Raw genomic sequence first — 14,182 nt, 5'->3', positions numbered from 1 at the left:
TGCTACATCTATAGTGTGCAGCTTCTTCAGAACTCATGAGAATTGGATACTGGAATATAATGATTGATTTAAGGTTCTTGGCAAAGCATAAGTGTAATAAAATAATTAATGGCTAGCAATTAGTGTTCGTGTACTACCAGGTGCCAATCCAATTACCAGTATAGAAGAATGTATTTGATGTAATGCTCTGTGGTGCCATAATTCCTGTGTTGAGAATAAATGCATGCAGTAATCAAACTGTCATTAGCAGTCTATTAATTAGAGTCCAATAGTAACTGTAATCATGCAATTTAGGTTCTTTGTTCTAAAATGCATTTAAGGACGTTTAATTGACTTTCATGGCATGTTCAGGTTAGGCCATATTTACATCTCCTATACTACCCGGTATCATTTCCTCTGTTTGGCTATTGGAGTCAAACAAGTACCGGAAGCGCTGGATTCTGTACATGCCAGATTGACCCCACTGACTACAATAGGGTTCATCTGGCTTTTGGGAGGTTTATATGTGTAGTTAGTTTTTATATGCTGAAATCTTAATAAAAACATCTAATTTAATTTTGTACACTTCTATACCACAGATATGTTCCACGATGTACAGAGATTAGCAATTACATTGGTCTCTGTCAATGGCGTACATAAAATTGATAGGACTCCATAGCAAAGCCTTAAATGGGCCCCTATTATGGTGTCCAATTTTGCCACTCAGGACAAAAAGTCCTCATGTTTGTTTCCTATTCCATGCTCTTTAAAATGACCCTGGGCTAATAAAGCGCTGCGGAATATGTTGGCGCTATACAAATAAAGATTATTATTATTATTCTCCACCTCCTTGTTTGCTAACAATGCAATTCCTTTTTGGAGGAAGGTCCTGCATGCAGTCTTGATACTTGGTAGCAAGAGGGATAGTGTAATCCGAGCTATCTCCAACGGCCCCATAGCAGTAGCATGGTCTAGCTCTATGGTACATAAGCCATTGGTCTTTGCCCCACGTGGGCTCACACTCTAAATTCACCTATCATTGAATTTTTGGAGTTTAAGCGGAAACTGGAGTACCTGGTGAAAACTCATGCACACATTGGGAGAACATACAAATTGCATGACAGGTAGACCTAGATTTGGAATCGTTCATACATCATCCATAAAAGAACGCATATCCCACTTGGCTGAGATCTATTGCATAACTGCTCCACAACTTTTCTTGTTGTACTGCTGGTGTTATAATTTATTATGCAGTCTGTATACAGGGAGATGTCTGCATTATTATTTATGGCTTATATTAGTGTTGTGTTGTATGGGGACCATGCTCATAGACTCCGCTAAACATAGCTCTGTTTTTATATAGGACTCAGCTGCGCTAGTAACATCATTCAGAGACCTTAAATGGCCAGGAATAGAACAGAGTAGGGATGGCGCTGACTGATATGAAGTCTGTCCATGCAAACCCGTTACTGCTAAATATCATCTATGCGCTGCATAAATAAATGTACACACATTTACAACATACACTGTTATATAAAACCATGCAATAACCACAAGCAACAGCTGTTAGCAAAATATGATCCTCCACCGTGTACTATGCAATAATTAACTTTAGGTTTAGCGATAAAACTGATAAGTCAACATGACAGTTTGCCATATGTCAGCGTTATATGACCACAATAGCAAGATTGAAATTGCATACTACGCGACTTCACACATCGTGTACTACGTGCGGAATCGGCCCCGGAATTCTACAACTGAATACAGTACAATATTAGTGAATGAAGTTTCATCTAACCCCATTCATTCACAGTGGCAAAAAATCCACCGTGGATTGCAGTCCTTTTCCAGTTTTTCAAATATATTGCATGCTACCTGGCGGATATTTAACCATGGACCTCATTCATTTCAATGCAATGAGTGAAATCCGCAGCTAAATCTGCAACAAAATCATTTCCGAATTTTGGTGTGGAATTGGTTAATACAGGGTTTTTTCCCCCAAAGATCCAATTAGAAGACTTAAAAACTAATCCTAAAAGTATTTTTGTGTTATGAGTTCCTGAATTGCTCAGCCTCCTGTGACAACATAAAAGAAGTGAAGCTTGTCTCATCTGATTCCCCCCACCCCACACCTGATCGACCCCGTTATGACGGGGCCCAATTCCCTGACATTCATTTTTTCCTGTTTCCTGTAGAGATGGCTTCCCAACATAGGGACATGTAATCATTGCTTCTAATCTCTGACTGAAGCAAACCAGTGACTGGCTGCAGCGATCACATGTCTCTGTTGTCACTGCTGCAGGAAGTAAAGGGGGACATGGGAGCAGGAACTGTCAGGACAGGAGTGACAGATCAGCTGAACCAAGTATGCCACCTTTTATGTTTTCACAGCATGGTGAGCACTTTCCTAACCTTTTTGTTTTTCTTTAAACACCACCTTTAAAGAAAATTTTGTGTATTTTCATCTTCCGATAACTGTGCAACCTGTTCCACCATTTTTCCTTTGTGACAAAAGAGAGGGATTGAGAAGGGTTTTCCGAAGAAACTGAGGCTAGAGTAGTTAGATGCTTTCATGATCCCTGCTGTATCACCAGCAACATGTTATAGTCAAAATCGCTCAAATACCTGTAAAACATTCACTGCAAAGATCACGTATTGTTCCAAAGTGTCCAAAGTCACACCACAAAGTCCTGTTTGGCGTAAAATGGCAAATGTTGGGTTTAAGTCCATTTATAAATTACCTCTTCAATTAGAAAGTGACAGTTTCTAGTTGAAAATGTATTTTTGTATGTATAATTTATGTATTGTATTTATAAACATGATATTATGAACTATCATTAATTAGCATTTAGGACCTTTTTAGATAACTTTGATATTTCTCTCTGTAGATACAATGCCGTCTCTGGCCAGTGGGTACAGGATGATGTTTTAATTAAGATGGCGTCTCAGGTAAGTACATTCTCTTCTTATTACTTACTTCCTCCTGTATTAGCTGTTGTTGGCAACAGGCCAAATTTGAGAGCAATTTGGGATAATCTCTTTGCATAGGACTCCAATTTGAAGTCACTTTGCATAAAACATCAGAGAATTGCAAATCCATAATAATTAATATTAGATTTCGGTACAAAGTACACGGTTGGGTTACGGGTTCACTTATAAACAACCACAAGACATATTTGCACTTGGAAATACGTTATTTACAAAAATGTATGTAGTCATAAATACAGGAAGCGAGATCTTACAGCGAATATTGCTTTTTACTTCTAGCCATTCGGACGTGGTGCCATGAGGGAATGCTACAGAACGTAAGTAAAGGGTTTCTGTATCCGTCTACTTATCTGTGTAACCTGTCTGTTTTTATTATATTTACTGTATTGCAGGCACAGCGTATGAATGTGCAATGGGACGTGTGCTCATGTTACTTTTATAGGGTGTGCTGAGCGTCCGCAGCTCTTTAAAAATGTCCTGACAAAGATTTCGGAATGTAATGAGCGTGGGAATGTATAATGTATTATAGTGCAGAAGTGCTTACAGATGCAGTTATTGTGCCCCGGAGCTCTGGAACGGGAGAATGATTCTGTAATCTAATTGATCTGTGTTGCCTAGGAACTTCCTCATGAGAACATGTTACATACAAGCTAAATATGGGATGTAGAAATGCAAATTATAAGGGTGGCCATGCACATTAGATGTTGGCGGCATTGATGTGTATGACAGCCCTCTGATTCTTCCCCGATGGCTGATGTCTGGGCAGATAAGGATCGGGTAGTTGGATTTCTACTAGCCAATCCTTTTTGTTATCTGATAAGCCGCTGTTGACTGGTAATCGCTTTATCCTCGCACTACATACAAAATACATGCACATTCAGTTGAACGTGTATGTGTATGGGGGTATTGGGAGATAGCTGTTCACAACTATCTGATATGTATGGGTAGATTAACTGCAGAATGCAAAAATTATAACACAGGGCTGTACCCATGAACCAGGTTCTACAGCTGCTAGCGAGCAGTGGTACCCGCAGTATTGGACTTGAGTCCTCCGTGCATTAAGTGGACAGCCATTCATTTGAATGGCAGTTATATAATACTACACTTCCACTGCAGGGTAAGTCCACATTCACACGAGAGCGCAAGGCATGTTCATTTGCATGCGGCCAAAAAATACTTACCGATTGAAATGACTAATTAGTCCAAGAATTCCAGATGTGTTCTTTTTCTTGCACAATTCCGCAGTGTTTCACGCATCTGCCAGCGTATTTTGTGCGCAATTTCGCACTCCCATTGACTTCTATGGGGATTTTTAGTGCACAAATGCACAGGAAAATAGAGCATGCTGAATTTTTTTAGTGTGATGGAAAAATACTGGCATTGGAACAAACTCATTGGAATGAATGGTTACTATTCTCTGCATATTACACATCCAAATTTTGCGTGTGCAAATACACCCATGTGAATCTGGCCCAAGTGTCTAGATGGCCAAATCTTCCCCAAGTAAGAACACAGATGTCAAAGTGGTCCCAAAATAATAGATTATCTACTGTAAGACAACCGTTTTATATAAAGTTGGATTTGACGAAATCTAACTCATTCACAGTTTAAAACTAGAGATGAGCGAGCGTACTCGGATAAGCACTACTCGCTCGAGTAATTGGCTTTATCCGAGTATCGCTGTGCTCGGGTCTAAAGATTCGGGTGCCGCTGCGGCTGACAGGTGAGTCGCAGCGGGGGGAGCGGGCGGGAGAGAGGGAGAGAAAGATCTTACCTCTGTTCCTCCCCGCTCTCCCCTGCAGCTCCCCGCTCCGTGCCGGCACCCGAATCTTCAGACCCGAGCACAGCGATACTCGGATAAAGCCAATTACTCGAGCGAGTAGTGCTTTTCCGAGTACATTCGCTCATCTCTATTTAAAACATTACGATGGTTTAATTTTTTTATGTACACGGATACATTTTAAAGCTGTATCTCGCTGAAAATAAGGAATTAACAACTTGGATTTTAACCTATTGTTTGCTTTCTCCAAGGAATAAGCCACACAGTAGTGTCTGACATACACTTATGCCACTGTTCAACTACGGGTCCTTTTACACTGAGCAATTAATCATTGGAAGGAGTGAATGAGCGAATGAGTTGGAGCATTTGAATGAGGCAAACAGAGTCCAAAGATGTATACTTTGGACTCCAATTCACTTTGTTTCTGTTCATTTAGTAGTTTTAGTTTTTTTCAGGACATAATAGCATAGCTGGAACCCTCTGCAGAAAAGCTCAACATGAGGCCGCTTTCACACGGGCGACAAAATTGTGTGATTTTTCTTGCGATGCGACAGTGCTACAACAGCGCTACAAGTCGCATGTATGTGAAGCCCATGCTTTCCAATGGGTTCTTTCACATTAGTGATGTTTTGTAGGCTGCTACATTGCAAGCATACAAAATCACGGGATGCTGTACACAGCCGCGATTTGCGGGGTTTTTTTTGTAGCCCATGTTTCCCTATGGAGCCTCGTAGTTTATCGCATTGAATAGCACAAACTTGGGACTTTGGTGCTATGCGATTTTAATAGAGAGTCCTATTAACTTTCTTGTGGTAAAATCCCGCGATTTTTATCGTTGGTAACCGATACAATGCAAGATTTCTTCACAAGAAAAAGCATCACTGACGCTACAAAATCACGTGTACAAAGCTGCGATATCGCAGCGCTTTTGTAGTTCCGATACCGCTGATGCACGTGTGAAAGAGGCCTGAAGCCAAAATAACATAGTTTAAAAACAGCTGAAGGGTATGATCACACAGGAGATTTTACGCTTTTGATTAAAGGTTAGATCTGTCTGTGAAAAATGCTGGTATTGTCTAGCAAACAGCAGTAAGTACAGTAAGCTTTGAATGCATAATCCTTTAGCTTTTGGCAGAAGTTATAGTTGTGCCAAACAGACAGCAGCTGGAAGAATAGCGGTTTTGTTTTTTTTTGTTTTTTTACTTTCATGTGTTTACAAATCACCCTTCACCCTCTCCAATCCACTGTCTGACGTCTTAAGACATTTATGATTTAAGGCTGTACAGCTCCGATGTTGAAAGACGTCCGTCGGGGTTCTCTTACTGTATATTGCCAGCCTTTCTGCTGTTGGAGCCTATCCAACGTGTCACCACATGCAGTACTGGCTTTAGCCAGCATATAGCGCCATTGTATAACGGCAGAAAGAGTAAGAAAACCAGGATACAAATCGGATTGGAAAGGGTTAAAGGGCCAATCCGGTGATTTTTTTTTTTTTTTTTTTCCCATTCATTATGTTAATAGACCCCCAGTATGTAGCTAGTATTACATTGGTTAGTTATTTCTTTCTATCTTTAAATTCCTGGATTTTTTCTCTTCATTTGAGCCATGTATTATCATTGTGTCCACCTGGGAATGATTTATCTCCATGTGACTCTAGAGGGTAATGATAATCCCAATGTCCTCCCTGCAGGCAGAGATGATAGTGGCTCTACTGATACGGTCCTTGCCTTTTCTTTGGGGTACTCCTACCACACGTGTTTTGCATCGCCCATTTTTCTATTTTGCATCTATGCTGAAATCAATGGGAACATTAACAAAAAAACATTTCTCTTAAAAAGCAATAGCACAACCCCGGAGAAAGTGGGAAGAATATTTTCCATGATCTTCTGTGTGATTATATGTTACTGTGTTTGCATGTCTGTCATTGCCATTGTATGTAAATGCTTCTTTTCATTTATGTATTAGGAAGAAGCTCTCTAACTTCTCGCACAGTCAGCAATGGAAAAGTGCCTACAATTACGTGGCCAAACGTTATTTAGAAACCGTTGACAGAGATGTGTATTTTGAAGATGTCCGACTACAAATGGAAGCCAAGTTATGGGGTGAGGAGTACAACCGACACAAACCACCAAAGCAGGTAGGACCAGCTTATGAACTGTGGATACATAATGAGCAGCCAACACAAGTACGAAGCTGTAGGATTTCATTGTATTTTTTTGCATTGCCTTTAAGCATCTGCTGCTGTAAAGTGCTCTACAGATTCCAGAATTTGTTGCCATAGTGGCATGTAGGCCTACAGAGCTATACGCCATTGAGGATCTGTGGTTAGTTTGGTGACCATCCCTATGTGCTATTTAATGGTTGCCTCTGGTTGTCACCCGTTACCTATGTAGGAGACCAACATAATACCGAAATGACTGAACAGATAATTGAATACTTTCCACAGGAGGACAACTCATAGACTACTATTTCTAGGTATTTTATTCGTATTTTAAGAGAAATGTTCTTTGGCTGTTGTAGGCTGAGGTTACACTAAGAATGTATAGAAAGTGCAATTCTATTCATTTTTATGTTCTTCCCAAAGTGATATCTGATCATAGATTGTCATAATTTATCACTAGGACATTCCATAGCATTCTGATTAGTGGGGGTCCTACTGATAGACCTCTTACTGATCTGGGACCAGCATGGGAAGGAAACCTCCAGCACTGTGAATGGGGCCAGGCGACTCAATAAAGGAGCCAGATTTCTTAGTTAGCATTGCAGCCCCCATATTTCGAAGGTGCCCATGTACCTTTAATAGCTGTTGGCAGAACGCCAGTTCGGTCAACCGCTATTTCTCCTGAATCCTCCATACTCATGCATGCTAAGTTCAGCTGAGTGTTCATGTGTTTTATATGGGCACAGTATAGGAAAGCCATAATCACACAACTCTGGAAATTCGACATGTCAATCTTTCTTTCCACTGACATCATCTGCAGTCTAATAAGTATGGGGGCTTTAAGGTTCAGTTGAGTGCCAACAGTCGGATCCCCATCCATTAGTAAGTGATGGTATATCCTAGTGAAATGCCATCGCTTAATACAGTGAGTAAATCCATTGATTCCTTACTAGGAATCTAAGTTTCTATAGAAAAGTTATATTCCAGAGAGAAATTAATGCTTAATCTAGAAAGTGCTGCAAGGATAAGGTGATGGTCAGCATATCTATAAGCACCATTAGACAATTCCGCATGCCTGATCTTGGGGAACATAAAAGTTGAATTATTTTTGTGTGGTTGTGGGTTTTTTTTTCCCCCCAAGATAAATTTGGTCTCTAATCCACCTTGTAATTAATTCCACCTTCTTCCGTCATAGATTTTTCATCTAAAGGTCTGTTATCGGTGTGAAACTTTATCCATGTGTTAATGTTTATGGCTGGGTTGAAGATTGTCACATTAGGGGACTAAACAGATGGGCATGATTTGGGTCCGTTATGCGGCCCTGAAAAAGTAAAAGAAAAATGGAGCAAAGTGTGTGAATGTATAGAGTGTCCCAAATCAATTGTGTACACACTTCTATATTGGTTATCTATGCCCTTCTTTGAAATTCATATTGAATTGTGACAATATGTAGCATTATGTTTGATCCTTCTGCGTCTTTGTGGACAAGCAGCTCCGGTGATGGTTCTGGCAGTCACTTATCACTTGCTATATTAAAATAGCCTGCATGCTCCACCGACCGCTGATAGTACAATACACTTTTCTAATGTTATACAGTGAACACTGCTGTTTGCCCAGATACACTTAGTCCTGCTGTAATGTTAATCCAGAAGTGTCACATAATGGATTGGATTGCACATGGTTTTGGCAGGCAGGTAATAGGAACTGTACTCATGACCTGGTGTCCTAAGCCCATATGGTCTCGTGCGAAAAACAGCTCTGAGTTATATATCATGGAATATGATATATCATAAGCCAGTAAACACAATGGTACCAAATTTATGCTAAATTTGCCATTCAGACCTTCATGACCTATTTTGCTGAATGAGCGTTCTGCACAGGGTAATTGCAGTAAGGATATATTGACATTTGGTAGTAATGCAGTCACTGTTTCAAGTACAAATTAACTGTTTCTAGGAAAACTAGAACATCATTGACAACAAAACCGCAGCCAACGCCGTTAATACATGCAGTTTTTGCTATGTTTCTTAGAGGTGCACCTTTAGGCCGCCTGCACACGGGCGGAAATCCCGCGGGGGGATTTCCGCCGCTCAAAGCCTGCATAGGAGTGCATTACAATACGCACTCCTATGCAGACGGCCGCGGTTTCGCCGCGCGAAATGTCGCGCAGCAAACAAACCACGCACAGATACGTCACTCACCCGGCCGCCGGCTCCGGTCTGCGCATGCGCCGGCTGCCCGGCAGACGGCACATGAAAGAGCCGGGGCCGCCGGGCGCGGGTGAGTACACGCTCGTCTCTGCAGGCGCTCAGGTCGGGTCCCGCGGCGAGAATTCTCGCCGCCGGAACCGACCGGCTCGTCTGCAGACGGCCTTATGCTGTGCCATCACCACTAAATGTCAGTACTGCTACAAATGCTGCTGCTCTTCTCCTTGCACCAGAACATTGTAAGGGTTAATTCACATGTCCCAACTTGGTCTGATTAGTATCAGCTTAAGGCTGCTTATACACGGGCGAGCGTGATATCAAGCCGTGAAAGTCATCCGGATACCGTGCTTGTGAACATGCGATTTACCCATGAAGGCGTTTTTCAGTCAAAAATGCATTGTATCTGTGAAATTCCGATCCTCTCCCACGAATTACACGTGTGATAGAGGATCGGAAGTGTTTCTCATTGATGTCAATGGGAAAACTCGCATGCACATTGCACGGTATGCAAAAGCAGAGAATAGAAGCCATTGATTTCAATGGGTTCATTCACATTTCTGTATTTTGGCGTACGCATGTCGACCGTGCAAAAAAAAAAATTTAGAATATGCTCTGTTTTTCTGCATATTTGCGTCCCAAAGTTCCTATAGAAGTCAAGGGGGGATGCACAATACACAAGGAGATGCATGAAACGCTGTGTAATTCCGCTGAAGAAAGAATATATTTGGAACTCCTTAGACAAGTTAGCCATTTCATTCAGTGTGTTTGTGTTCCGTGTGCAAAAAAACCATGTTATGTGGGCAGGAAGAGTGCTGTAAAATACACGACAGACGTACAAAAAGCTTTATAGCGCAAAAACCTTGTGCTATGGCGTGCACAATTGTCCGTGTGAAGCACTTTGGAATCTGATGCCGAATCGGCGCAGATTCCAAATCAAATCCGCATCCTTTAAGTTTGATCAGAAATCTACGCCGTAGTGCGTGCGCTGCAGATTTTTCTGCATGTTGATTTTAAAAATGTATCGAGGGTTAAAAAAAAGCGTTGTGTTCCTTCTTCACACAGAGTAGGCTCAGAATCCACATGCAGCTTGGTCTCTGATTTCTTTCTCTCTATTTGTGGCAGATCTAATGCATGAAAATGTCGTGTGCCACACTCGCATGAGCATTGCTTGCTGCATATTGCACCCGGGAAATACACAGCACTGAACCACCATGTATTTCAATGGGGCCTCTCACACTACCATTTTTGCGCTGCATATTTTACGCGCGCAAATTTACACGCAGCACGAAAATCCGCAGTAAAAACGCAGGCAAACGTGTAAAAAACGCAGGTCTGCAAGTAGCATAAACAATGCTGTGTTTTTACATGCGGTCGTGTGAGAGTGGCCTTACGCTTACAGACTAGTTCATTATTTCAGTTTTCTCTCCCTCTGCAGAATAAGCAGAACTTGTCCCCCCCATATATTTAGTCTGTACTATCTCTGTTCTGATGTGCCACGTGTCTCCAGTTATGGTCTGTAACCCAAACCGCAGAGAAGAGACAGCTGAGGTTGAGAGAACACATTGTACCGTAGCTCTGAAGAGCGCTCCGTATACATGAGGCTGTGCATTATGCTCCATCTGTTTGCATTGTATACCCTGCTACTCCAGAGACGTGAGCGGCAGAGACTGGAGAATGGCCGTGTCACCATGTGATCACATCCCACAGTCTCGCCCATTCATGTGCCTGTGAGACGGGACTGCAGCTCCCAGCTAATTAGCTTCATGATAGAACCTGCAGAACAATCTGTCACCTCTGAAGATGGGCAGATATTTAATGAACTTATTATATGGGAACTGTTCACTGTACTTCTAGAATGTACATTCCTTCTATGGATCGGACTTACATCACACATATTCTTGTGACGGCCAACAAACATCATGAACGCTATTGCAGAGCTGAAGCCCATGTTACAGTCGCAGACAGATCCAATCTGTCTCCCAATCATTTGATTGTACAAAGAGGGAAATGATTTTATAGCCTGCGATGGATGACTTTATAGGGTGGATCAAACTTTGCCAGTGGGAGGTCATTTATTCCTATGCAGTTAATCTTGCATTGTTAATGGTAAGAAGGGAACAAGGCACTTTAAAGACGTACAATGTAACATTCCTGTTATGTGCTATTGGGATATGTTTACACATCGCAGAGAAAATCCACATCTGCAATTTACAACACTTTCCCAACAAATAGAGCACGCTGCCGGTTTCAAAATCCACAACATTACTCTTTTCTGCCAAAGATTTTTTTTCCGCACATTTCAGTCATACAAAACAAAACACAGCATGTTTTTATAGGGGTTTTCTCAAATCAGAAAAAAATGGCCATAGTGAGGAAATGCCATGAGAACAATAAAGAAACCATTAGTCACCCCTGTCGCTTCAGTGCTGCCACTCCAGTGGTCCTTGCAGGTTTTCGTTTAATTTGCTGCAGCTATGATGTGCCTGTATATTCATGCATGACTGCTGTAGCTGTTCACGTGCCACAGCGGTGTATTGCAGGAACCACTGCAGCGTCCGTGGTCCCCGCTTACCTGCTGCGTGTACCTGGGTAATGGTATATCTTGTCTCCACCAGAAGAATGGGTGGAGACAAAATACACGCCCAAAACTTGATTGGCTGGGCAGGAGAATGGGTGCCCATCATCTCCCCTCCCGCCTTGTGTCACTCACCCCTCCGCCGCTCTCCCTTGTCCCCTTCCCAGCTTCTGCGCTGTCAGTCTCCTTGCTGCCATCACATATTGCAGCCATTATGCGAGTCCGGACGGCAAGGAGACTGACAGCGGCTGACCGACTGCACCGGAGCAGGGAGGGGAGAAGGCAGAGTGCCAGGGCCAGTGACAGGTGAGGGGATAGAAGTCTGTAAGTGGCGGACACATTGAAGCGCTGATGTGAGGCTGGCGGGGAGAGTCTCCATGAGGAACGCACTGCGCCGGAGCTGATAGGAGGCAACTTCCAGGAGGGGAGATGATGTTACAGCGGCGGAGATGGAATGGCGGGGGAAGGGGGGAGAATGACAGCGCCGGAGGCGGGTGGGGAGATGGCAGAGCACACGTGACAACTGAAGCCAGCAAGCGAATAATGAAAAAGCAGCAAGAAAAGTCACTTACAGAGTTGCCAGCAGCGAGAGCGCACATTGCACCCCGGCGAGGGGACTGTGACAGGGTTGGCAACAACAGAGATGGGATGTCGCAGCTGGGGAGATGATGGGCACCCATTCTCCTGCCCAGCCAATCAAGTTGTGGGCATTGGTTGTGGGCGCGCAACTTGACTCCACCCATTCTTCTGGTGGAGAGAAGATACACCAGTACCATGTAGCTGTACAGGTTGTACATAGGGTATATTCACCCCCAGATATAGTTGCATACATTTGTCTAAACATTTGATGGGACTGCCTATACATTCGCTTAACAGGGACGGCTTCAACAGGTTGTCAGGGATTAGAAAAACTTGGCTTTCTTCTAAAATAAGTGCCACACCTGTCCACAGTTTGTATGTTGTATTGCAGACTGACTTCATTAAGCTTGTGGCACTAAGCTGCAATACGAGATACAGCTTATAAACAGGTGTGGTGCTTGGAAGAAAAAAAGCTATTTTTCTAATTCTGTACAACCCCTTTTAAGCAACCCTCCAGTCCTGGATAAACCCTTTAAGAACTTACATGGAGTTGAAGGCTCATTAACATTGCAACATTTTGGTTGGTGAAAAACAACAATCTTCAAACTGGATCACGAGGGGGCTGAGTTTTTGCTAGTAAGCACTAAAATGGCCATTTCTGGAATTAAGGGGTCTCTATGGTGGTACCTTTATGCACACAGTACATACTGTATAAAGCACTGCTATTTTTCTGTGTATTTGGCTGGCTGTCCACAGGCGAGTTGTCATTGCGAAATCCGCGGCAATAATTCTCACGCGGAGCTCGCATGACACGCTTTCCATAGGAGAACTATGGAAAGTGCAACCTGATGTCCATGAGAAGAGAATCATAGTGCTTCTCCGCTCGCGTGATTAAAATTGCGGCCTGCTACGATTTGCCGCGATTCTCCAAAGTGAGCCTATTTATTAGATAGGCTTATCGCAGAGACCTTTTAGTGCTCCTCCCTCGCGGCGGTATATTGTTAGCTATATTCTGTCCTGGCCGTGGGCAGGCAGCCTTAGTTTTCTGGCATTAGACTGAAATACGCAATAGTTGCAATTATTTGTACAATCACTTTTGCTTTGTTATCAATTATGCACTCATCTGTTGGCTTGCAGTCAAGAACAGGAAGTCCCAGCTTTAACCATTCTGGTTTTATCTTGTTCTGTACCATATATAAAACATATGAGAAAGTCTGAAAGAAAACAATCAGAAGGGAACTTATGCAGAAAAAGGAAACCAAAACACTTTTGTTATTGGGAAGATGCCATTGAGTGCGATTTTGTGGCTGTTTCCCAAGTTTGTACAGAAATGCGCTGTAAGCAGTGAGTCAGTGTTTGTCCGATACTGGACATGTAACCTCAATGCAGTGAAGAAAAGCAGATGTATATTTCTGTCAGTTCTTAAAAGATACCAATAGTCAATAAAAGGACCAAGAAAGATAAAGTAAAAAGCTTATAGAGGGGCAGTTTATGTAAGGAGCAACTAATGTTTGAAGATTCTCAGTCGGAAGGGGTATCGTCACTCCTTAAGGAAAGCACCTAGAAGGTGAGTGAGGAGACTTATAAGGCCATGCATGCTTCTCTGGGTAATATGCAAATAAGGAAGATGGAACAATACCTCTGCAGTGACACCTATTGGATGGCAGCATTCCTGTAAATCAATGTCTGACCACTCAGAACTGGCAATAGTTGAGGCACAGAAGTGATTTTGGGGAAGGCTAGGTTATAGCAGCGGCAAAAGAGTCAATTATTCAGAAGACCTGTCTACTTGGCTTGGTATGGGGGGGTGTTGGAAGGGATAGCTGCTGTTCAAACTCCAACTACCTAAAGTGTATGGCCAGATTTTGGCTGGGTGTATACACTACACACCTGTGAATGGTTTTTGTACTTAT

General features: G+C 42.6%; 1 protein-coding gene across 4 annotated transcripts in view; it reads left to right on the top strand.

The window, feature by feature from the left end:
• The window catches only part of EEF2K (eukaryotic elongation factor 2 kinase), a 63,617-nt gene that overhangs the window by 22,636 nt on the left and 26,799 nt on the right, over positions 1–14,182 (top strand). For all 4 annotated transcript variants that reach the window (XM_066576278.1, XM_066576279.1, XM_066576277.1 and 1 more), the window contains 3 exons: positions 2,868–2,928; positions 3,247–3,284; positions 6,713–6,884. In XM_066576278.1, coding sequence (XP_066432375.1) covers positions 2,868–2,928; positions 3,247–3,284; positions 6,713–6,884 — 271 coding nt within the window. The remainder of the gene's footprint in view (positions 1–2,867; positions 2,929–3,246; positions 3,285–6,712; positions 6,885–14,182) is intronic.

The sequence above is a fragment of the Eleutherodactylus coqui genome, chromosome 8, assembly GCF_035609145.1.
Source record: "Eleutherodactylus coqui strain aEleCoq1 chromosome 8, aEleCoq1.hap1, whole genome shotgun sequence".
Taxonomy (NCBI): Eukaryota; Metazoa; Chordata; class Amphibia; order Anura; family Eleutherodactylidae; genus Eleutherodactylus; species Eleutherodactylus coqui.
The sequence above is the reverse complement of the archived record's forward strand: the minus strand, read 5'-3'. Positions and strand labels throughout refer to the sequence as shown.